Source organism: Protopterus annectens, chromosome 2.part0, assembly GCF_019279795.1.
Source record: "Protopterus annectens isolate FY-2018-M chromosome 2.part0, PAN1.0, whole genome shotgun sequence".
NCBI classification, from domain to species: Eukaryota; Metazoa; Chordata; order Ceratodontiformes; family Protopteridae; genus Protopterus; species Protopterus annectens.
The window spans coordinates 198,349,929-198,376,227 of record NC_056728.1 but is presented as its reverse complement, the minus strand read 5'-3'; the positions used below and the strand labels follow the sequence as shown (position 1 = coordinate 198,376,227).

Here is a 26,299-nt window from a genome sequence, read left to right as displayed (position 1 = left end):
TTATATTTTCTAGTATTATTAGGATTATACTTTTATTATTCATCATACTTGTATTTCATACATAAAACATATACATTTATACACTGCCAAACTATGCGTGCTTTCAGCATATTGTGGTCATAATTTTTCATTATTTTATTTCACATTTATAACTATTTATGTAGGTATTACACGTACTCTCAGCATGTGGGTTGTTTATTATATTCTTAAGGTTTTACAGTGATTTTAGAATGCAGTTATTTGAGGTATATTCAGCTTATTTATATGACTACACCTTTTAGATATGCTTCTGTCTTGTGTGTTTAAGGTGGGGGGGTTGAATTTGCTCTCAGTTTGCTGACATCGACAAACGAAAGCGCTTACCTGGATTATTGCTTTTTATTTATTATACTTTGGATTATTTTAATTAAAAGGTTTTCTTTTGCTGCCAGACCGGATTCTACTTTTTCATTTTACCAGATTGCTTTATGTCTGAAATGCCTGAAGCATCTTCCCAGGTGGAAATGCACGGTTAACAAATACAGTTTAATAGGTGTGTGTGTGTGTGTGTGTGTGTGTGTGTGTGTGTGTGCGCGCGCACTTCTGTGTGTGTGTCTGTCTGTGTGTGTGGTTTACCAGCACATATTCATGTAGGATTTCAAACCTCACCATTTTAATATGAAAATGAAGGTGTGTATATCTCATACTAGTTGCACAAGCTTTTGTTTATAACACGTATGTATGAAAAATTCCTCCTTTATAAGTTTGTACACTGTAAAAATATGACTTTCTTGAATTTTAGTAGCCCTGGGGTACTTCATAGTTTACTGCATCCGTCATTATGTCATGGATCATGTTAATCATTAAATGAGTGTCTGAGTCTCACCAAGATAAATTTCATTACTGTTATGAAATAAGACACAGTCATGGCGGACGGGAGTAAAAACAGAGCTGCACAATAGTTTTGCTAATGAAACAGTCTTTTTTTTTTTCAAATAGAAATTTTATTGATTTTAACAAACACTTATATCGCAAACAATTGTAGGTTAGCAATATACAGAAATATCAAGGAGAGTAGAAAAACACAACTCATTATATACAATGTATACAAATGTGCTGCTTAAGAACAGTGAAAAGAAAAAAGAAAACAAAAAACACTTCATGGAAATCTTGATGGGAAATGATAATTATAAGGACTGCACATGCTATATCACCCTTTGGCCAAAATTTGAAGTACAAGTATAAAGAGGGAAATAGTGTTAATCCTGACCTTGAGCCACCTTTATGCCGAGGTAGGGGTAAAGGGGAGGAGGTAAAGAAATTAAGTAAGCATCTAAATGAGTGGAAGAAGAAATTAATGAAGTAGTTTGACATGTAGTTAACTGACAATGAAGATCTCAAATATAATATTCCAGAATTTCTGGTAGTACGTCTGTTTGTGGGCATTAGTTATTAAAAGTTTTTGTGAAGTAATGTATTTAACTGCCAAGTCCCTAAAGCCTTTCCAGGACATCTTAGAGCAATCTATCCAGTGTTTGGTAATGTAGAATTTGACTAATAGACAAAGCGTGATTAAGATATGCAATTTTAATTTAGACAATTTAAGGTTGGTAACATGTAGAAGAGCCATTTCCCAGGAAAGGTTGATTTATGATAATCCATCTTGTCAAGTCTCACTTTAAGAGAACACCATAAACTGTGGGAGTATTTACAAAACCACAGAATGTGAATGATGTCTGCATTGGGATAGAGACAGCAGGCACAAGAAGTGGACACCTTTGGGTCGAATTTATTTAAGTGAATTGGAGTGAAATATAAGGTGTTGGTAACCATAAATTGTGTATAGGTAAGCTTTTTGAATGGGGAAAACAAAAGTGAGGATTTAATAACTGTTAGTTTCTGATCTACTGATAGGTTTGTCCCTTGGTGGTCCCAATATTCTGCAAATACAATTTTTTCTTGATATAGAATTGAGATTATAAGCTTTTAAGATGAGGATAACATACTTCTCTTACTGGCTAAGCTTTGTAACAGCTTGGCTACCAAGTTACAGTCAGAGTCACTAGAAGAATGATCATGAAGAAGAGACGCAATGATTTCCCTTATCTGTCTCAATATTATGATTTTTTTTGGTAAATTTAAGATAGTTCGAAGATCTGTTAATGATGAGTGACTATGCTTATGGATATCCCATATTGTATACTCCTTTATTAAAGGGTAGTCTGACAAATTTATCACGTTGTTATTTAGTTTGAGATTCAAATTAAGGTGGATGGGCTGAAAAAAGTGAAGTGCAGAGTCTAGTTTTGGGGATTTAAATATCTCCTGGTAGGTTTTGATTATAGCCTTCAGGGTGTGGTGTAGTCAGGTTTTTGAGGGTTGATGGATTTAAAAATGGGAGAGCTTTAGGGTTGAATTTGCTATCTAGGGCGTGGTTATGCCACAGTTTCACCCAAAGGGGAGACCAGGATACGGAGTTTGGATGATGGTTGGCAATTGTAATTATTCTGTTGGCATGTATAATTCTATAATATAGTTGTAAATCGGGCATAGCAAGACCACCTTTAGTTTTTGGAAGGATCAGTCTTTGATAGGATACTCTTACTGATTTGGGGTGCCATATAAATTTCGCAAATGCTTTATGTATTCTAGTGAAAAAGGCATTGGAAGTGGAGGAAATGAATGCTTAAAGATGATAAAGAAGCTTTGGGAGTATATTCTTTTTTATTATAGAAGTTTTAGCTAGCATGGGGAGTTTCAATATTCAACCATGTTTTTGATAAATTAGAATGTAAAATGGAAGAGGAGGAATGATCATAGGAGACTCCTAAATATTTGAAGGAGTAAACTGTGGAAAAAAGAATCTGGGAAAAAATATTGTCTATGTGCTAATGGATTTATCGGGAAAATAAAGGATTTGTTTGGGTTAATTTGGTAATCTGAGATATAAGCAAAGGTGTTCAAAGATGCGATGATTATCTTAGTGTCAGACATGGGGTGTTCAAAATAAAGGTTCAAGTCATCTGCAAAGGCAGTCGTGCTGGTGTTGGTATTGAAAATTCTAGGGATTGAGTGGTACATTTTTTGTAATATGGATAAGAGAAAAGGTTCTAAATATAAGTTAAAAAGAAGAGAAGACAAAGGACAACCTTGTCTGGTGCCGTTTGAAATTTTTATCGGTTGTGAATATTGTTTGCTTATACAGAGGCGTGTGTAAGAGCTATTATATAAAATTTTGACGATGGTGACAAATTCGGGGGGAATGTTGAAATAGGGTAACACTGTGAACAGAAAGTTCCAGTTTACCCTATCAAATGCTTTGCATGCATCTAGTGTCATTGCGTACATTGGGTTTCTAACCTTTTTTGTAAGGTTAATCATGGTTTCCATTGTTAAAGTATTGACTCAGGTGTGTCTGCTGGACATGAAACATGCTTGTTCTGCAGAGATTAGGGAATGAATAACCTTTTTAAGCCTTTCAGCAAGTATGGCAGATAAAATTTTTATGTCGACATTCATGAGGGAGATTGGCCTGTAGTTATTAATATTTGTCTAGACTATTTTTGGGGATAAGTATGGTCTTAGAATGATTAATATAAAGGTCTGTGATGCCATTACTTGATATGTAGTTATAAAGCTTAAGAAGGATGGGAGCTAAGATGTCTTTGAATGATTTATAGAAGTCTGGGGAGTAGCTGTCTGGTCCTGGAGCTTTCCCCTAGTTTAAGGTTGTCAATGGCCTTTGTAATTTCTTGTATAGTCAGCAGACATGAAAGGGTAACTTTCTGGTTTTCGTTTAATTTTGGAAAGGTGAGGCCATTAAGATATTTTTCCATCTCTGAACAAGGGGTTTGGAATTTATTGCTGGCATAGATATCAGAATACACTTAGTGGAACAAATGGATAAGTTGTGTATTTGATTTATAGAATGTATTCTGATGGTAAATGAGGGCAATTCTGGGAGATTTGAGCTTATTTTCGATCAGTCTGGCAAGTACTTTAGAGGGTGATTGAATCCACTTGGAATATTTAGTTATAAATCTTGATTCTTGAAAGGAGTAATTGAATTGGTGTAGTTCAAACAACACTCTATGTTTATTTATCGTTTCATCTTCCATTGTTACAGTGTAGTTTCCTTGAAGCTTAACATCTAGATTGCTAATTTCGGACATTAGACTGTTCTCCTTCTCTTTTCTCTTTTTTTGAGATACTTGGATTTTTGGATTAATATACCCCTGAACAGTTTTACAAGCCGCCCATCGAACGTCATATGGGATGTCCAGGTCTCACGTGCCATAGTGGAGTTCATTTAGGATTTAGGAGACTTCCTCAATAACTGTCGGGTCTTGCAAAACATTTTTGTTAAGAGACCAATTAAAACCCTTATTAATTTGGGATTGGTTAGGTGTAAAGTTTATTCTTAAAGCTATTTTAGAAAGATCTGAAAAGAATCCTGGCTCAGTTGAAAATTTTATTTGCCAATTTGTTAGAACATTAGACATTAAAAAGAAATCTATGTGAGACTAAGAATTATGGCATTTAGAGAAGTATGTATAAATGTTATTGTTCCTGGGATGACTATCAAAGAAAACGGGATCGACCAAGTCGAAGTCAGCGATTAACTCTGTTAGAGCTAGGGAGGCTTGTAAGTTATATGTTTTGAGTTTATTAGATCGGTCCAGTTTAGGGTCAATTACTGAGTTCCAACCCCCCCCCCTAGAATGTAAAGATGGTTTGTGAAGTTAAGCAACTTATTATATACTTTTAAAATAAATCCCTGCTGTCCTGAGCATGGTCCATATACATTCATGAATAAAATGGGTTTATCATAAAGTGGGGTTAGGCACGTAAAGTAGCACCATTTATGTTCTTGGTCCATGCCTATGTCAATAATAGGTGGTTTAAATTAATTTTTAATAGTTATCGCTACCCCCTTGGAGTTACAACTAATTCCCGATGGGATAATGTCCTTTATCCATTTCCTATTCTTCTCCTTTACCCAATCTTCATCGATCATATGTGTTTCTTGGATATAGCAGATATCTATTTCTGATTTAAATAATAAGTGCATTAGTAGATTTCTTTTGTTTTTATCATGGAGCCCTCTGACATTCCAGGATATTATGTTCCATTCTTTATCTATACTTGACGGGATTTAAGGTTAAATTGTTTGGGTTTATATGGTGATCTAAGCGGGAGAGGACTAATAAATGGCTCAATTTTTACTTTAAAAACTAGATACGTTTATGATAAGTAATAAGAATGCAGCACAAAACTCTCTCAAAACTACCCCAGTGCCTACCCACTTATCCCCTATATTTGAGAGAGAAGCAAAATGAAAATGACTAGAGATGTATGTCTGTAAAGTAATAATGAAGTTGACAAATTTGCAAAAGCAATAACAGTATTTAAAAAATATATATATTTGTCCCATTCCAAAAAATGCCACCTGAAACCCTTCTTAACTTATCCAACTAGCTCCAGATGAGAATTTACCAGCTTATAGAAAGCAACATAGTGCTTAAGATACAAACTCATGCATAAACTAAACACTTATGCAAAAGACCTCATTAGGCACCTTCTAAGGCAAATCTTGAAACAGTGATTCAAGCAGAGAATAATTATAGGTTCATAGGTTCATAGATTAGTACTAAGCTAACTGCCCTTGAGAGCTATTTTAAGTCTAGCCAATTATCCCTTGTGAGACTCAAACCTTGCACCTTGTGTTTGTAAGGCAAACACCTTAACCATTAGGCTACCCTCCCAACCCCTAATAGAATTAAACAAAACACTCCTAAGAGAAAACAGTTGTTATTTTATACATTTGGCTTTCCTTCCTTACTAATATGTTGCATACTGGATGATCCATTAAAACTGAGTAGAAGTGACCTAAGGTAACGATTTGAGCAAGCAAAAGGGCATAAATAAGACTGATAGCTTCTTGCTCTGGTCAAGACATTTTAATCCATAGTGAGAGGTAAATAAAGGTTCTAATATTAAGGACACAATTTTTCCCCATTATTTATAGTTCATAGACTGAGTTCTTGTGCTTTTAATTTGTATTTTAAACCAAAACAGGCTGTTCACAATATTCTAGCGCTTACATTGTGTCTGTGTGTTTAAACGCTGCAACATGAATGTCCTTATAACAAATGGGTGTTAACATAAGCACTCCATCTCGCATCCAGTCTCACCACAAATAATAATTACTGGTAGGATGTGACAGATGAGTTAGGAGCTTTATCATGAGACTCACAGCAAAGTGATCCATACAACAGTAGGTGCCAGATTTGAGCAGAATTCCCTTCATACACTTAAAAAGGAAACTGCCGCACATCCGTGAGGTTCAGACAGGGGTGAAAGCTCATGACTTGTTAATAGGTAGAGCGTGATTTGCTCAATTAAAGTGTAACCGGACCCACAAATTTAAATTAGATCTCACCTTCATAAACAGTAAAACTTGAAACTGCAATGATTCATCCACAGTGAAGCATCCTTTGATTACGGCGAGTATATTGTCTGTAAACTCAAATATGCTTGCATACAGGACTTCTCTTTTACACATGGGGCAAGCCAGACTGGTAGGAGGAAGTTATTTACTTATTTCCTGGTTGAATAGGTGCATAATCTAATCGGTGACGTATTTGTCACTCTTTATGGGTCCCCCTGGCTAACCAAAGATGCAGTAATCATTCCTGGGATTTGTGAATGAGTAGCGGATATAGCGTTGAGCTATATTTTCTTTTATTTTAACCAAGGAAGGTAAGAATCTAACTTAAAAGCAGTTGATTGGGAACGGAATGACAAAAAACATATTCCGGTAATAGAATTATTGTTGTAGACCTCGCATCTATGCAACCAGAGCTGATACAAAACATTTTGTGAAAATAGGGTTCGCTTCCTTGGGGGAAGACGTAAATTTAATATCTTTATAATAAAAAGATAACGAATTTGGAAATCTCATTTGAAAATTGATTTTACATGCAATAAGATCTGCACAGTATGGTAACAGTTTACAGTGCTTTTCTTTGATTTCTTGGAGGAGATCCTGGGAGATGGAAATTGTATGCATGTTCCACGTGAAGTGCTTTAGCGTTTTGTATGATGAGAGGATTTCTTGGACATCTTGAAAGATAAGAAGTTTGACGTAAATGGACCTTGGTAAATTGGTGCTTTGTGACTTTTGGAGGGCTCTATGTGCTCTTTCAATAGTGCATTCTGCCGGAGGGTCACTTGGGTGAAGCAGAGTGCTGAAAATTTGTTTTAAAGTGGGAATCATTTGACTTTGCTCATATTTTTCAGGTAATCCTCTAATAATAAGGTTATTTCGCCTGCTCCTTGCTTCCAGGTCTAGAATTTTTAAATGAATATCGGAGCGTGTTTTATCCTTATTTTGGAGTTCAATTTTTAATTGGTCAATTTCTAGTTCATTTGCTTTGGATCTCTCCTCAACTAATTGTAATCTATCAGCAGTTTGGTTAATTGTTGTTCCAAAAGTATTCAATTTATCAGAAAATCCTTGTATAGCAGCTTGTAATGGAAGAAGTGTGCTTTTCAGCTCGTCCATCTGTATGATGACCTCGGCCTTTTGCTTGGCTGGTTCATAGATTAGTACTAAGCTAACTGCTCTTGCGAGGCATTTTAAGCCTAGCCAATTATCCCTTGTGAGACTCAAGCCCTGCACCTTGTGTTTGTAAGGCAAACACCTTAACCATTAGGCCATCCTCCCATTCTTTCACTAATTCTTGTTGAGTTTTGGATGTTTTCTGTTCTTTAGGGCTCGCATCTTTTTCTGGGGATGAAATGACTGACAGTTTAGTTTTTGTTGTTTGGGTGTGCATCCCTTCTATGTCTTTAGGCATTTTCTCACCTCAGTTTTGTGTTCATCTTCCCCTCGTGGTTGCTGTTTATTGCTGAGGTGCTGAAGCCTTCAGGCCTCTAGTTTCTACGTGTATGCTAGTTTTGGTAACAGCTGGATAGTGAATTTAAGATTAATTCATAGTTTTATCAGATTTGTAGATGATTCAAGTAGAAACAGGTTCAGAGCATGTAGATCTTTTCAGCTGAGAGTTCTTTTTCTAGGATCTGCTGGTTTATTGCAGTAATTCAGCTCATTAGAATAGGAGCTATGTGGAGAGGGTACTGTTCAAATGATCACCATCTTGGAATCTCACTAATGAAACACTCTTGACTGCATCATTTTGCAGTGCACTTCTCTTGTGGCAATTCTAGCTGCTGACATAAGCACTTGGACAGCCTTAGAATTGATTATTAAAACAAATTTAAGGCAAACAGTGCATGACTACAGTTTACCCTTTTGGCTTAAACCTTGTCCGCCTGCTTTTCTCAGCCTTACTTTCAGCAGTGCTGATTGTAACCAGGTCAGCTCTGGCTGGTAGGCACATCAACAAGTTCAAAAAGAAACAGGAAGCCCTTCTGAGAAACAAACAGGAAGTGTAAGGCAGCCTATGTGGTAAAAGAGAAATGTTTGAAATATTTGTAAAAATAAATATATGACTTTATGGATTTTTAAAATAATCTGTTTATGTGCAGTTTACATGAATGGATATAAATGAGTCCTGTTTTAGTAAAGGCAAATTGAGTGCGAGAAAAAAAGTGCTGAGTGCAGCTCTTCTAAACCCGTATTTGGTTTCCAGTGTAAAACATACATATACAAATAAGTATGAAACACATTTCCCCAGGGTAAAAGAGTTTCCTTTCGAAAACATGGGGAGTGGGATAAAAACAGAACTGTATCTATACCATGAAACAGATTTCTTTCTAAATTATATGGATGTGCTTGGCTATACCTTTGCATGGCATTACAGTTTGTTTGTACCACCATATGAGCTTCAGGAATTTTAATGTTTTCAGGCATTCAGTTGATGTGATGTTGAGTTTGAAATGTTGCTAATGGAATTAGAGTTTTTTTTTAATAGTTGAAGGAATCAGAAGGGGAAACTCGAATATGGTATTTTAATAGTAATTTGTAGCTGTACTGCAAATACTGATTGACAAAATTGCATTGCTGATTTATCTCTGGACTTTTATGTGGATTATTTCAGGGACTGTCAGATAATCTTCAGTGGTGTATTCCTGGTTTAATTCTTACTATTTCTTGCATACTTGAATGAATGTTTTTTAAAATGCATATATATCCATGAAACTCTTGGCCGAATACAGTAAAAATCTCACAGGTTCTTGGTTGTTACTAGGCAACAGACCAGTTAAGCCTTTTTAAACCTAGCCACAGCAGTCACAGTTAACACCTAACTAGTTATTCCTCCTGTCCTTAGTGCAGGGAGGGAAAGCTGTTTCCCATCCATTTGTCCAAATTAATTTTAATATAGTTAAAGATGTGCTACTCTTTACTGAAAGCAGTAGTTTGTTCCAGAGGTGGGGAATTCTTTGGGGAGAAATCTGTCTTACGTACAGATGGTATTTATGTTGCAGTATCAATTTAGGTCCTTTAAGCATATATTTTTGCTACTATCCTTGTATAACATAGTACATTTTGTTAATAGTTTTGAGCACTTTGAAATAAATATATTGCATGTGTTGCATAGTGACAAGGTATTCCCAGGATGTAATAGAAGTAATGAGTTTCGGAGATGAGATTTGTGCAGCATGTCCCCAGTTGCATTTCTCTGGACCAATCAGACTTTACTATTGTGGTCTAACTCTAGGTAAATACTGCACAACCGACACCCTTAGTATTGATTATAGCTTAATTGTACAGTGCTTAGAAACTGCAGTCTTATTTTAATGAAGTCTGATTTGCAAACTGTGATCAGCTGAGAAGTGGTAATCTTGCATTACCACTGCAGAAATATCTAAACACTGGTGAATCACAAAGCATTCAAACTTGTCAGCAACAGTTTAGTGTCATTGATAGGTGTGCAGATATGAAAGGAAAACATTAAACACTGGCCTGCTACATTGTCAGAGTATTTGCAATACACCACTCCTTGCAAAACAGCTCAGCCAGCTTTTTTTAATAAAAAGGGGGAAAAACTCCACAAAAAACAATAAGCAAATCTGTTTTTCATTTTACTTGGTTAGAGGCATAAAATGAACTGTGTAGAACTTATGAACAAAACTTGGCAAGTGATTTGTGTGAGCATAAGAGGCTTATACACCTTTAAGAAGATACACCACCTCCCAAATCAAGTAGGATCATGTAAGATACCATGATGTAAATATGTGTCTACCTGTTCAGTCATCAAGACCAGCCTTAAAGCAGACAAAGCTACCACCATAGGCTGGGAATATGTTGAGTTAAGGACCTATCCCTGCAGCGAGTCTTATTTATTTGTTGGTGTAGATTTTAGTCCTTAGTGTGGGTGTTTGTAGATCCAGTGGTTTTGCAAAGAAATAGGATCTCAAATAGGACTAGGTCTTTCATGGTCAAATTTTACGCTCAACTTCTGAAAGACTTGGTTGGCTACAATCACCTGCATTAGAAGCTAAAGTTAAGTGCAAACCTCCAGTACTGTATTTTAGTCTTCTGTTAAGTACAAACTTGCAGTTTTAAAAGTACTGTATTTCATTTTTTCTGTTACCCAATTGTTTCACTGAATAGTGTGCTGTGTGTCTCTCTGCAGTTAGTTCCCCACCCTCCCTGTTCTTGTCTTGGTGTTAGTGTTGGTGGCTCTGGAATTGCCCGCCTCTCCAGTAAGTCTGTATTTGAACACTTCTCCTGGGTCCATCTCATTTGCTCACTTAACCGAGTACAGTGAGATCATATTCTGAGTCTAGTGTTCACTCTACTTAAAACAGAGAGAAGATTTGAAAAGGCCAACCCACTTAGGTTCTTCCTTCCTCTCTCCTTGCACTTTACTAACAAAAAAATTGCACTTTATTCATCTGCTTTTACTGTATTTGTGTTTACTCCTACTTTATTTTGCCACTTCTAAAACGTACTCAATTTTATTTATTCTGCTTGGTAGTAGCCTGATTAAATTGTAACTGTTATTCTAAGTTTTTTGGTTTAAGCACATGGGCTTCATACCAGTTGTTTTGCATTAAGAAGGTTTGTGGTCTGCACTGTTGTGGCAGGAGAGGTAGCTTACATCCTTCTAAGCTGGAAATTGCTGATTGAAGGCTCAGTGTCTGCTATTCTAAAAGTGTATTAGTTCTGGTTTAAGCACTTGAGCTTCAGGACAGTTATTCTACATTAAGAAGGTTTGTGCTCTGCACTCTTGTGGGAAGAGAGGCTGGATTCTGCCCATCTGAGCTGGGAATTTCTGGTCACAGGCTTATTGTGCCTGCTTATTTGAAATGTTTCTCTCTGAAATTGGTGCGCCTTGTAGCTGTAGCATAGACCAGATTCAGGCCTGCTGAATCTAGCTTTGCTTGTATAACTTGAGCACCGATCCAGGCCGTCTTTTTTTGGAAACAGTTCCACTGCACCCTAGTGGCAGGAGTGTGCAGTTAAAACTTGTCTGATTGAAGACTGCTGGAACAGGGCTCAGTTTTGAGCTTTTTTCTGGTTAATTGGGCAACTTGTTTAAATCAGTTTGTTCATTTTCTATTGTTTTATATATATATATATATATATATATATATATATATATATATATATATATATATATATATATATATATATATGGTTTTACTGTATTTGTGTTTCTTCCTACTTTATTACTAGGGGCATTGACTACAACTCTAATCTGAGATATATAACAATAAGTATCCTTTTCTGTGCATTTAAAGTGTTTTTTTGATTGTATCTGCTTTATTTTCTGGGAAAAAAAAAAAAATATATATATATATATATATATATATATATATATGTGTGTGTGTGTGTATATATAAATATATATATTTTAGGTTAGTGCTGAATTCAAGGTTGTGTTACAAATCTCTGTGTTTGCCCATACCTTACTTGGATAGAAGGAAGTTTCTCTGTTCACCTGTGAGAGAGGGGAGCTTTGAGCAGCCTATCTGTCCATGGAGGCGTGGTTTCAGGCCAGAAATTAGTAGTTTATTGGCCATTTTGGGCTAATTTCTATCTCTTTCATTTCCCTGCTTAAAAGAAAAATGCATTTGCCCAGTTTTGTGCACCGGACAGCGCTGGTTAGCTAGGGTATAACTATTCCCGGCTCCACAAAGTCTACTCTTCAATTTTTCCTTTGGAACTAGACAAACTTTCAGCTTAAGTACTCAAACCATTCATTTCTCTGCCCAGTACTTGCTCAAAACTCATAGCAAGCACTAGCACTAGACCCCCCCCCCCCATACTGTACTGAAGGACAAGGCTCTCTATTCGACCTTACCAGCCATTCAGTAAAACAGTTCACTGTACCTATCAAGGCATGTCCAAAGGGCAGTTTCAGGTGTACTCTCCAGTCCAACTGGTGAATCTGGGCATTTTGAGGCAATGTTACAACTGCCTCATCTACACAGACAACCCTCTCCTCCTACCACCAAACACTAATACATGCGAGAGATGCAGTTATACAGCCAAACTGGAGGCTAAGCTCTCTCAACCCAAGACTGGATCAGACAGTCAAGAGGAGTAGGGAAATACTTGCATCACATCACCAGTCTCACATAGACCCATTAAACCAGCACTGGCAAAAGACACACGTAAATACACGAAAACATACTTGGAGGCACTAAATAAAAATCTGCAAAAGCAACAGAGACCTCCAAAGCAGACATCCAAGCAACCTCCATCCCCCAACACAAACCATGAAGCACATACTTCACAAAACCAGTGTATCACGCAATCACAGCCCTTAAGGCAAAATAACATACCCAACATACTAGTAATAGGTGACTATAGTCAGGCACACTGACATCCCACTCACTAGGCTGAATAAGGAGAAGATTACTGTTAGCTTCCTGTCGGGTGCCAGGATCCACCACATAACACAAGCACTCAGGTCCAGAACAATTACAAATATGACTCTGTCATTGTCCATGTTGGTGTGAATGACCTGAGCCATACCTCCCTGGACTACATGAAAAGAGACATGGAAGAGCTCTCTGATCACGTAGCCCTGGCCGGAATGACCCTGACCGTAAGTAGCATCCTGCCCTCACCAATTATTATCAATTTCAACAATTGGCTAAGTTTCTGGTGTCATTCAAAGGGGATCCAGTGTCTGCCCACCTGGGATGACATGTTCGATATGCCACGCTGCTTCGCTAGAGAAGGCTTGCACCTGTCACCCTTAGGCTTTTGAATACTGGCCAAGGCTCTTGCCACCCCCATAGTGCCTTTTTTAGGCAAGGCTCAAAAGACAAATCCACCACCGTAAATAGCAGAAGTGACAAAAAACTGAGGGTAATGCCACTCAATGCCAGAAGTATAAACCTCAAAATGCACACACTCGAGGCACTCCTCAGTATGGAGAAAATCGATATATGTGCAGTAACAAAAACCTGGTTTAAGGCTCCAGAGAGCACCCCAGCACTACCAGGCTACAACTCATACCATACATTTTGGCCACAGAACCCGGACCGAATTACAAAAGGCAGGGGCGTATCCATATTTATCAAGGATACCCACACCTCCAGGTTAGTGGCACAGCACGATGCTTCAGAGATCATCCACGTTCAACTAACAATGGGCAAAACTGCAATTCAAATTTTAGCTTGCTGCAGATCATCCACCATGTCCCAGGACCCTCATTCCACGTTTCTGGAAACACTGGGAAACATAAAGGTCCTACCAAACACCCTAGTATTGGGTGCTTTCAATTACCCAAGCATTAACTGGTAGAACAACTCAAGTACTAACTCCCTTGCCCAAAACTTCCTAAAATTTATAAACTTAAATGCCCTGGATCCAACTGGTCAACACTCCCACCAGAGGTGGCAACATATTGGACCTGGTCATCACCAGCATGGGCGACCGATGTTCCACACCGGAGGTCAACCCCTCGCTGGTTCGATCTAACCATAAACAAATCACTTTGGATATCCACATTTCGCCCCCACTCCCGGACAAGTAAACCACTGTGAAAAACTTTTCAAAAGCAAACTTCACCTTACTTAAGACCAAGGTGGAAAGTTTGAAAGCCCCATGCTAAAGGATAACGCTGTCCAAGCTGCAAAATCCTTTACTAATGCATTCTATGGGCACCTACAAGAATGCATGGATTGTGCTATCCCAAGCAAAACCAAGACTCACTTCTCCAAGAAAAGGAAACCAATCTGGTGGACCCCTGCCATAAACAAGCTGTACAATAGAAGGAGGAAACTAATACAGCAAAGAGTAAAATCTCAAGAAGGGAAGACATCCCTGATCAGTATCGGCAAGAAACTATGATCCCTCATAAAATCATCCAAGGCGAGCGTTGAAAGAAAAACTGCCAAGTACTCCAAAGTTAACCACAAGGCATTCTTTAGCTATGTAAAGAATCTAAGTGGCAATGCTCAGATCTGCTTGGAGTTAGTGCAGAATGGCACAAAATACACTGAACCGACCGATATTGCCAACATCCTGGCAGACAGGTTCAGTGCAAACTTCACCCCCCCCCACCCCCAAAAGGGCCCATAACCATACCAGAAGAATGTAGAGCCCCTGAAATCACAGACACTCTGGTTAAAACAGCCCTCTCCAAAGCCAAAAACACAGCATCAGTGGGACCGGATGGTGTCCCAGGCTGCATCCTACATGATCTCAAAGATGAACTAACCCCTCACCTAAACACACTGTTCAAACTCAGCCTCTCCACAGGCTACGTACCCATAGAGTGGTGCACAGGCAGTGGTTATTCCATTCCACAAAGGTGAAGCCACAACAGACCCTGGGAACTATCATCCTATAAGCCTGACTAGCTTGTCTGCAAGGCTATGGAGAGCATCATCATGGAACTCATTAACAGAGACATTGGGAACCTCCAACCATTAGACCCTACCCAGTTCGGCTTTGTTAAGGGCAGATCATGCCTCCTAATCATGGTGGACATCTTTGAGACAGTTATCGAGGCTATAGACGAGGGAAAGGTGGTACACACAGCCTACCTAGACCTCGCAAAGGCCTTCGATACCATTCCCCATTCTGGTATTATAGACAAGCTCACCAGCCTGAACATAAACCCCTACATCACAAGATGGGTTGCCAACTGGCTCACGGACAGAAACCACATGATGAGAGTTGCGGGAGCTAGGTCTGACTCTAAACCGGTTACAAGTGACGTTCCCCAGGGCTCAGTCCTAGGACCCCTCCTGTTCGGCATATACTTCTCAGAGGTACAGGCAAACACAGGAGGACTATGGCTGACAAAGTTCACAGATGACTGCAAACTAGGGGCCTTAATTGACTCTCCGGCTGACACAGACATCCTCCAAAAGGGCCTCACTAAGACGGATACCTGGTGTCAAAATCATGGCCTCAAGCTAAATGCCAAAATGTGCATAGTCATCCCCTTTGGAAAAAACAAAGTACCCACCAACTACCACATAGGTGGTAGTCTTAAATACAGAAGACATAATAAGGGATCTGGGAACGCAAGTAGATAGTAATCTCTCCTTTGATAATCACATTGCCAACATTGCCAAAGTGGTTAGAAAATCCTTCTGTGTGGCCCACCTAATCCCAAAAGGGTTCGCATCCAGATCAAAATAGGTCATTGTGCCCCTCTACTTATCACTCATCAGACCCATCATAGAGTACAACGCCCCATTTGGGATGTACCTTACAAGACACCTGCAACAGCTGGAAAGACCACAGAAATACCTCACCAAGAGGATCACTGGCCTCAAACAGATGCCCTATGCAGCTTGACTGAAGAAACTCCAGCTGTACCTGGTTGCATACTGCCTACTCAGAGGTGATCTCTGCCTGACATACAAGGCCATGTCCAACCCAGAATTGATGGACATGCTCCACCTAAAGTAAACCATATCCCCTCAAGCCACACGCTCTAGGGATCTAAACCTTACTTCATCAATAAATAGGACATACTGGAGGGATAGATTCCTGTCCCAGAGACTTCCCAGGCTTTGGAACAAGATTCCAATCTACATTAGGCAGAGCTCCTCGCTAACACTCTTCAAGAGAAACCTTGATGAGTGGATGGGAAACAGAAAGTTTACCCCGGGGATCACTTCAGTGGCTCTGCTGGACAGAGGCACAGGGAACTAATCTAAGGGGGCAGGAAAGCCAACACATTCTGGCTGGGCTTATAAATGCCTTCGGGCAGATAGCTTAGTACCTACCTATGAATGTATGGCTCGAAAAGTGAGAAGACAGGTCAGCTCAGTGCAGTTAGTAGCATACTTAGCATAGCTTTTTTCTTTTTTTTTTTTGGTTAAAAATCACTGGGGCCTTCAAAGCTAAGTGATAAGTTTGGATTTATATATATCAAAGGGGAGATTATATTCAATGTTGTGTCTAATAAGAAAAGTTTACAGCTGTTCACTTTTCTTATTAGACCCAACATTGAATATAATCTCCCCTTTGATATTCCCAGTTAAACTTAATATATTCAAGGTTTGTTCTCATGGTATACTGCCCCAGTTGTGGGTAACCACCATCAGTGATGGTTTACCAGCAGATATTCATATAGTGATCATTCCCAAAGATTTAGGTATGTAATGGTTACTATTCTGGGGTGATATTGTTACTGAATGTAGTTGCATGTTTTTAAATGTCAAATGTAACGTCTCAAGTCTGATACTTAATATGACAGCACTTGTGTTTGCCTGGATGTTACATTATTGTAGTTTAGCATACTTTGTACAAATTTTCTATCTCTTTAAAATACATATATTGCAAGCAATGCCTATAAAGTAACATACGTGACTTTATATGGTTATGTCTACTAAAAGTTGCTTCTTAACTTATCTTTGCTGTTTATTGTTTTTATAACAACAAAAACTGTAAGCTGTAGTCATTTTTATGCATTTTGATATGCTTAGGTATTTATTGAACATAAGGGAACAAAATAAAATAATTGTTATGGCATTAAGACCACTAAAGGTTTGTTACATCATTAACTTCAAATCAGGGCTAAGAAATAATAAGCAAGAATATGCAGTAATGTCTGGCCTGTGTATTCGTAATTGTCACTAACTACCTTACCTAATTAATGTACTCATTAAGCTCATTATGTGAGAGTGCCTTTGTCAGAACAGGATATAGATTTATCCTTGCAACTTTGTCACTCAGTATTGAAAAAGGAATAGCACTGACCTGAGAGGTCGCCACAAGCTGTGTGAATCACATTTAAGTGTTTGTTAGGCATGCCAAAAAAGGTCTGTCTGTCTGACTAGGCATCGGGACTGACACTTATATGCCTTTGTGCTGCACAGAAAGTATGTGTTAATGCAATGTTAATAATTAATTAATGAGTAGTTGTCTTAACAGTAATGCTTTTATATATATATATATATATATATATATATATATATATATATATATATTCACTTGTATTTCTTTTTTGACTCTTTAATGCTTAGTCTTTGCCTTGGGATTTGTGGGAGGTAAGATAAAAACATCATTTCATTTACGCTTTCTATTTTAGCACTTTATTTTATACTGCTTTTCATATATTTTTTCTCTGTGAACCCTCTAGTATCCGTAGACAATACAGTACATCTTTGTTTCACTTTGTTTCAGAAAGTTTCTTCTGACCTGCTTATTATTTAACTGGTTAAAAACATTTCTGCATCTTTATATTGCATCAGAGAGTTGATACTTTTCCTTTGCAGTGCATCTGATAATTTGTCATTTCTGACAGCTTGGTTGCCCAGTGTATTTCTGCAAGTTTACTGTGTGCTTTTATATTAGCGTTGTCTTTTAATTGTTCATTGTTTTCTTGGTGGTAGTACACATTTGTTAGTGGCTGTATAAAATATTTACCTTCATTCCTTGGAAGCCTTGTTATTTGCTGTTCTTTCAGGATGGCAGGAGCCAAGATTGTAGAAGCATTTAAAAAGAAAGGCAAAACTGGATAGGTAGAGTGGATAGAGAGCAACAGCCTCTGTAACGTATATGCAGTAGTCAAGCAGACAAGCCATTGTATGCCAGCAAAAGGAGTATCTGTAGTAATAATTTGCTTGTATCCTCTGCATGTATCTAGTGTAATAACTTCTTTTGCTGGCATACTATGAGTGTATTTGGAGTAATAATACTTCTGTGCAGGCACACTGTGTGTGTATTTGTAGTAATAATACTCCTGTGCTGGCATATTATGTGTATATTTGGAGTAATAATACTGGTATGCTGGCATACTCTGTATATATTTGGAGTAATAGTACTTGTATGCTGGCATACTATGTGTGTATTTGGAGTAATAATACTCCTATGCTGGCATAGTATTGTGTGTGTCTCTACACAGTACTGTTGCATTATAGATATTTTTTACATGAAGTATCTACTGATCTTTCCCTTTTTCTTTATTTTGTGTACAGAAGTAGCCACATTGGCTAGTCTGGTTGGTTGTGTACTGAAGTAGCCGCATGAGGTAGATTGGTTGGTGACTCTAAATTCTCCTAGGTGTACATGCAATGTGTCAATGTGTGAGTGATAGTACAGACAAGCTTGGCAATCTACTTCCATTTCCTACTTGCCTAGAAAACTCTGTGAAATGGTGGTGGCTGTTCACATGCTTCACTATAGGAGACAGATGTGGTTCATGAGGATGCAGCTGCTGTGACTGAATTTAATAAGTACATCACTTGCTGTTAGATATGGCCCGGTTTCCACTGGATATCCAGGCAGACCAATTAGCACTTTTTGAACTGGCAAACTCATTCTTCAGTTCACATTTCTGTTGTTCCCTTTTCTATCTCAGGGAAGAGCAGAATATTGACAGCTGCTTCAAGCATGAGAGGATCAACCCACCTACTAAAGGCAAAAAGAGGTAAAAGTTGTCCTGGTTTGTGAGCTACCCCAGGTATAAGTTGGAGAATCACTACAAGGATATGCACTCAGAGAGTAGAGTTAGGCCCGAATGTCCCCATGGAAAGTCCCATGTTCAGCCAGTCCAAAGAATTCTGCATGTGGTCACATGGTAAACTCACCCTTATCTAGGAGCACTGGAGGCCAAACTTTGCTTCAACTCCAGTTGTGACTGAAGGAAAAGGAGGAAGAGTACTGTTAGAACCCACTGCATGGTCAGGGGTATGTTTTGACATTGGTAACCAATAACTGGTCCATGTAGTCTGCAGGACTTACTAACATCTGTTGTAAAAACTGTGGTGTTCACCCCATAAACCAGCAGTGTTTGGAATTCTGAAAACTCAAAAATCTACTACACCCCCAGACTGATCGGGGCTGCACAAGAGTCCAAAACATACCCACTTGCAGTCTGTATAGATAGGAGGCTAAAACTTATTCTTAAAGACTATCCCAATGTTTTAAAAGACTTGTGTGATTTTTTTGGGCAAACTTACACCAGGTTTATGGGGTTAACACTACAGTTTTTAACAACAGATGTTATTGACTTATTCACATGTATCTCACATGAAGTAGCCTTGGAAATTTTTTGAAGAAGCCTTATCGATTTGAAAATTCCAGAGACTAGAGAAGTAAGGTTTTTTGTAGATTTGATGGAGCTGGTTCTTCTAATAATTTTTAATCTGTGAGGGTGAGTTTTACAGGCAAATTAATGGTTAGCTATGGGGACGAATTGCACCCCCATTTTTGCTAAACTAGTTATACTTTCTTGGGAGAAATAATATGTGCTTAGAACACGTTTTACACATTTGTGGTCCATATACATGTTTGTGGTCCTTTTATTGCAGATTCTTGGATGACAACTTTTTGATTTGGAAAGGTAGCCCTGAGGGACATTGTTTTAGAATGTATTATGGGTACAACTGTGTTTTTGAAATTTACCTATCAACACAGTTTCCAGTCTGTTCACTTTTTAGATAAACATTTGACAGTTAAGAACAACAAATTTGTTTCTTCCAGATACAGAAAAGATACATTTCAGACTCGTATTTATTGTATAATAGTAGTCGCCTCTGGTTTTGCAAAAAGAATTTTGTGGAAGGCCAATTCATTAGCGGCAGCTAGAATGGTTTCCAACTATGATACCTTTATACAGGATGTCAAAGATCGTCACTGAAAGAGGATATCCAAAAGATGTGTTATGTTCACTTAAAGCTGAGGTGATAAAGAACCAGGGGACAGAATATCTACCTGTTTTAGGGAAATCAGCCACTGTGGGACGGCAAGATTTTTGACTACTTTAGACGTTCATAGTAAGAAGTTTTTTCAGAAAGCTATGGCTATCAAGTATAATGATTTTACTCCTGAGGTTAGATATTATACTTAGGAATAACTGGGCTATTTTTAAGATGGATGAGGTGGTTTATGACTTGATGGGTGAACCCCCTCCCCCCATTTCATCTATAAAGTGAACATGAATAAAAAAGAAATATTTGAAAAAGGTAAGAAAATGGAGGTAAGGTGTACCACTAAATGTGGTAAGTGCAGTTACTGTTGTTATATTTTGGAGAAGAAGGTCTTTTCCTTAAACAACTATTATACAAAAATTAGGTTGGAGAAATGTCACTGTGAGACAAAAGAACTGGTGTATATAGCAATCTGCAAACAATGGATGTACTTTAATGTAGGGAAAAATGAAAGGAAACTAGTCAATGTTAATATGTTAGATAGTTTACTTTATTTGATTGATTGATTGATAATTGCTTTAATTATGTCTACCTATTAGTGTATTTAAGCACTGTTGGCTGGTTTTATGATGTTCTGATGAAGTCCAGTGTATTTTAGATGAAAGTGCTTAACGTTTGCATTAACAATGAACACATAACTGAGTTTGTGCCTTACATGTTTTATTCCCAAGTTACCAGTAGAGGTTGATGCCCAGGACTATATGGATGGACTGGTTACTTGCATTTGGGTGGTCACACGGTTACACACCTGTTTGCGAGATTCTTGTGTCTTAGCATTCTTGTACCACCATGTCTCTGGATGATTGACTAGAGGCTTTGGTTGACCACCCTGATGCCAGAGAGTTTTCCTTTTGAGCCTTTCATCTAATCATAGGTTAGTATCCCTTAGAACTGAGAATTCACATCCTGGGTGTGGCTCCCCAAGCCTGCGTGGTCCAGCAGTTGGTTCAGTAGGTCATCCACCAACATTGTTCATGGAGCTCTTTATAGTTTATAAGGGTCTCCCATGCACTACCTCTAGCATCTCTAGGCTCAACTTCAAAAATACTAAAAAGGGATTTTTTAAAAGATGCACAACTTAGAGGATGTTTATACAATGCATTTTTAGGGTTAGCCTTGGTGACATCATGTAAATGCTCATAAATTCTTTTTTTAACACGAGGTTCAGTCTTTCCTTTATAAAAATGCCACACATACAGAGCATTTTGCTTAATAGACAATGCTCAGAACTAACCAGGTAGCTGTGTAAAGAACAACAAGCACAAAAACGGACTCCAAACGCCTATAAACAAAATTTAATAAGTAGGTAACAATTGTAAAGCTTTCAGGATACTTCCCTTCATCAGTGTTTAAACATTTGAGCAAGCTCATTGAATTTATAGTAATCACATGACACAAGCTTATTGAATTTATAGTAATCACATGACACAAAAAAAATCAACTTAATAAGGATTTTCAGTTAAATTAATCTGAAACATGCCGCTTACATAATTAAAATACACATAAAAATTATATAAAAATATATATAAATACATCACATAAACATTCATTATAATTACCACTAACTCATTGGCTAAACACATTACAGGGGAGGGAGTGCAGCATAATTTTAAATTTAGAGCTATACATATATTATCTAGTAAGTGGCGCTGTACATGTAGAAGTCTCCTGCACTGTAGCATCTTCTAAGAACTGCTGCATATATGCATTTTATAGATTCATAGATATTCCTAGGCCTCTGAATCTTATAATAATTTACACCTTGCCAATGCTCTCCCTTAGGCAACTGCTTTCTGCAGGAGGACCATACCAGTCAATTGTGGACATACCTGACAACTTCTTAGCACAAGAAATCTGGACAAAGCCTAAAATAATAGGGGGGGGGGGTCAAAGGGCCAAAATAAGGACAGATTTTAAATATTGCCTTTATGAACTTGAAAGCTGCTAGAATAACCAGATTTGTGTTAGCATGCACTTTATGAAGGGTACAAAGTCTGAAGCTCAAACACATGTGATTATTTAGAGACTTCAGTCATCAGTGGTTTGCCAGAAAGCCATAAATTTTATGAGGAACAGGATAAAAATGTTAGACAAAAGTCTGGACAGTTGAGATGTATGATCCTGGAGTAAATTTGGGGATATCCAGCTAGTCATGTAGGTTATGTTTAAAAGAAGATAGTGAGTTGCATGGGTCAACATGCAGAGGAAGTTTACTTGAGAGTACTGATAGGTGCTGGGTTATAAACCTGTCCTGCTACTATGCCTCACCTATCTGCCACTGAATAGTTAGATCTTTCATTCTAGTGAACTTGTAGGATACAGGAAATCCAGGACAATCGGCTCTCCAGTGGTATGGAAAGTAAGACACAGATATTCCTTCAAACGTCTGCAAGATACTGATTAATGGGATAGCTGAAGAACTCTATGCCCATAATTTTCCTTGGCTAGGAAACCCAGGGTCTATTTTTGTTTTTTAACCGGGGTTAGAGTACTAATAACAAATGACAAATTTCGGCCTCAGTGTGGGGTTAATTAGGAGACAGACAGATAAAATGACCATACAGTGAGAAACAAAGTTACAAGAGGACAAGCATTTAAAGTTGTACACACTTGTATAAAATAATTATATATACTAGGAAGGCAAAAGTCACAAAGATTGCACCGTATCTGCTAGTTAAACAGTATAAGGTAAGATCACACAAGACAAAGATATAGTATGTACCTCACTCCACAAAGGCAGAAAAACACAGCTTCCTGTCTGTCTAAGTAGTTTCCTGTCAAGGCCTGAGTCAGGGGTGAGGTTATTGCAAATCTGATTAGTATCCCTGGAGTCACAAGTTTGACTTTAACATTTTCCAGAGAGTCAGAAATAATTGAGCTACGATGCCATACAATTTTCAGACATGCTGATGTCAGTAGTGATGGCTTGATTTTTTCCCCACTAGACTGAAATTTCACAAGTACCAGCCTGAGCTGATTCTGCACCTGAACCATTCATTGTGTCGTGACAGAGAACCTTTCTGAAGTTCTTACATTCAGAGACAAATGAATAGACTATTTTGATACAGAAGCTGATATGAAAGTTGTATTCTTGCTTATTAACATAAATTTAATATTTCCCCTACATAAGATCTAATTTCTGATAATGATTTATCTGTTATTTATTATTCCTTAAGACTTGTTATTGAGGAGTTATAATTTTATTTTTAAGAAATTTACTCTCCTTGATGAACACAGGCTTTATTTATTAAGTATTGATTCACCTCTTGGGAGTTTTGGTTTTAGTATCAGTGGACAAATTCAAATGAACTTGACATGTATAGGACATATATATATATATATATATAATATATATATATATATATATATATATATATATATACACACACACAGTATATTTAATTTAGTTTTTTTCTTGTATGTCAGTAATATTTTCATACTATATGTGGTCCTTTTTCTGTTATGTATTTAAGGAACATATGGGGATTAGTAACAGATTACTACTTTTAAACTTGTTAAATCTTTTCCTGATTAGCTAATTTTTTATTTTATAGATAGTATACTTCTGTAATACAATTTGTTAAACTTCGGTTCTTTCAGATTGTACAAACTTTAACTTATTGCTTCTGTGACTAGTTAAAATGTTTGGGTGAATGTTAATAATTTTATTTCATAACTTATGGTAAGCTTTTATGTTACTGTAGAGTGCTCTAGTCCTGGTAGTTTGTTCTTGTAATCTAGTCAATCTAGGTCATTTGTTTTGAATGTTAAGTAGTTGAACAGGGCTAGGAATCTCCAATTCCATGCTGTGGTTTACTAGGTTAATTTTAGGACGGCCTCGGTGGTGCAGCAGTTAGTGTTGCCACCTCACAGCAAGAGGTTCTCCGGTTCGATCCTCGGCTGGGGTGCCTTCTGTGCGGAGTCTGCATGTCCTCCTGTGGTCGCGTGGGTTTCCTCTGGGTGCTCCGGTTTCCTACCGCATCCCAAAGACATGCTGTGGGTGGATTGGATACTCTAAATTGGCCCTAGGCGTGAGTGCGTGCGTGTGTGTGCCTTCCATGGAAGGTTGGGCGCTGGGCTGGCAACTCGATACTGTAAAACTCCACTGCCAGTCATGAACAGATAGGTGATCTGCTGTGGTGACCCCTAACTGGGAAAAGCCGAAAGAAGAAGAAGATTTACTAGGTTAATTTTATTATTAACATTTTCTTTTTATCTTTTTCTTCTTGAGTGTCAGCGACTTTCTGTATACATGTTAGTAAAAAGTTTAAAGTGCCTTTAATTTATAGCATCTTTAGGGAAATCCTGACTCAACCAATGACAACTTGATTTGTATTGATTTTCTCAGTTAACAGTCTAATATATGTATTTATTTATTGACATTTGTTGACCGGAAAGTCCACTGGGTTAGAAACCCATTTTCAGTGGAGGCCCGGGTAGAAAAGCTCCAGTTACAGATCAAAACTTTTACAACAAGATAATATTTAAAATAATAAAACAGTATACAAAATGTTTTTATATAATTTTCTAGTAATTAGTAATACACAGTGTAGAAGGTTTTGTACAATTTGGTTAGTTGTTAGCAGTACACATACAGTATTTTTTATTCGTTGTATAGAGGAAAAAGACAGTAGATACATTCATAATAAACAGTTTGTTTATGTACTACGTCACATGGATTAGGATTTGGCCTAACCATGACTAAAGAGACAAGACAGTGAATTGACATTCATTGACTGATGTAGAAAAGTCTTTAAAGTTCAGAGGGCTTTTAAATTATTAGTTGAAATTAGAGTCATTATCAGTTGAAAGTAAAGAGTCATACTAGTCAGTAGAATTTTAGAATTTCTTTATGGTAGTCTATAGCTCTAGGCACATAGACAGATTTGATTAAGAAGGTGGCTTTTTACGGCAAATCTGAAGGTTTTTATGGAATCCAGTTGTATAATGGGGGGTAGGGCATTGCGTAATTTTGCTATGGAGTGGATACATGCTTTGTCCTGCTCTCTTGTTGGGCTTGGATATGCTTTCAAGCTGTTTATTAGCAGCCTGAAGATTAGGGGTGGGGATGTAGGATTGTTGGATAGAATGAAGTGAGGGGCAGTTTTCGGGGGTGTATATTAGTTTATGGGCAAGAGTTAGTTGGGTATAATGAAGCTAGTGGAGGAATTCCAACCATTTGAATTCCTTAATGGCCTGGCAGTGGTGTGTGTGGTTTGGTAGGCCAGAGGCAAATTTTACAATTTTATAATAGCATGATTGTCGTTTGTTAGAGATGTGTGCAGGTTTGTAAAGTTGGGGGAACCATAGAGGAAAGAATGAAGTAGGAGCGTGTTACCCAGTTTTATTTGTGATGCTTTATGCATGTGTAGTTTATGTCTGTAGAGTTTGCCTAGTTTAAAATGTGTTTTTTTTATTGTATTAAGAATATGTTGTTCAAAGGGTAGTTTGTCATCTATAGTAATGCCTAGTAATTTTGCTGTCTTCTCTACTTCAAGTTCAGTCTTATTTTGGAAGTACATTTTAAAGTCCTGTGGAGGTGGTTTGAATGAAAATAGCAGTAGCTTAGATTTTTGGTGATTTACTAGTAGTAATTCTTCATTTAGCCAAGTTTCTATAGTTGAGAAAGCATTTTTGTTATTTTTATGAGATCTGGGAAGTTGCTAGAGGAGGATATGATAGTAGAATCATCTAAATATTGGATAAGTGAACTTTGTAAGGAGGCTGTGTGGAGATTGTTTATAAATATGTTAAAAACAAAGGTCCAAGAATGGACCCTTGGGGAAATCCTGTCATATTAACCAGATTGATGTTTTTGCCGTCTGACAGATTGTTGTCTGTTGTTCAAGTAGTTGGCGAACCAGATAAGGGTATGTTGGGAGCATTCTAGGTATTACTAGTTGTTGGAGTAATTTAGTATGTGATACTGTATTGAAAGCTTTGGATATGGATAGGTCTAATAAGACTACTGTTGTCAATAGACCAGAGTCCAGAGCTTTGTTCACAGTATCAGTGAAAGAAAGTAGGGCTGTGGTAGTACTGTATGCAGGATGAAAGCCATGTTGGGTAGGGGTGAGGAGATTATTATCAGAGAGGTGTTGTAGCAGTTGAGTGTGCATATACTTTTCCAAAAATTTAGATAATGGTGAGAGATTGGAAATGGGTTGATAGTTGTCATTAGTATTTCCACCATTATTCAATGAGATTATGATGG

At 37.7% G+C, this 26,299-nt stretch overlaps 1 protein-coding gene across 4 annotated transcripts in view; it reads left to right on the top strand.

Annotated features, from left to right (window-relative positions):
• BIN1 (bridging integrator 1) overlaps nt 1-26,299 on the top strand; it is a 2,421,789-nt gene that overhangs the window by 2,023,617 nt on the left and 371,873 nt on the right. For 2 of the 4 annotated variants that reach the window (XM_044060666.1, XM_044060663.1), the window contains one exon: nt 17,398-17,421. The exons of the other annotated variants lie outside the window; for them this stretch is intronic. In XM_044060666.1, coding sequence (XP_043916601.1) covers nt 17,398-17,421 — 24 coding nt within the window. The remainder of the gene's footprint in view (nt 1-17,397; nt 17,422-26,299) is intronic. 4 annotated transcript variants of the gene reach the window in all.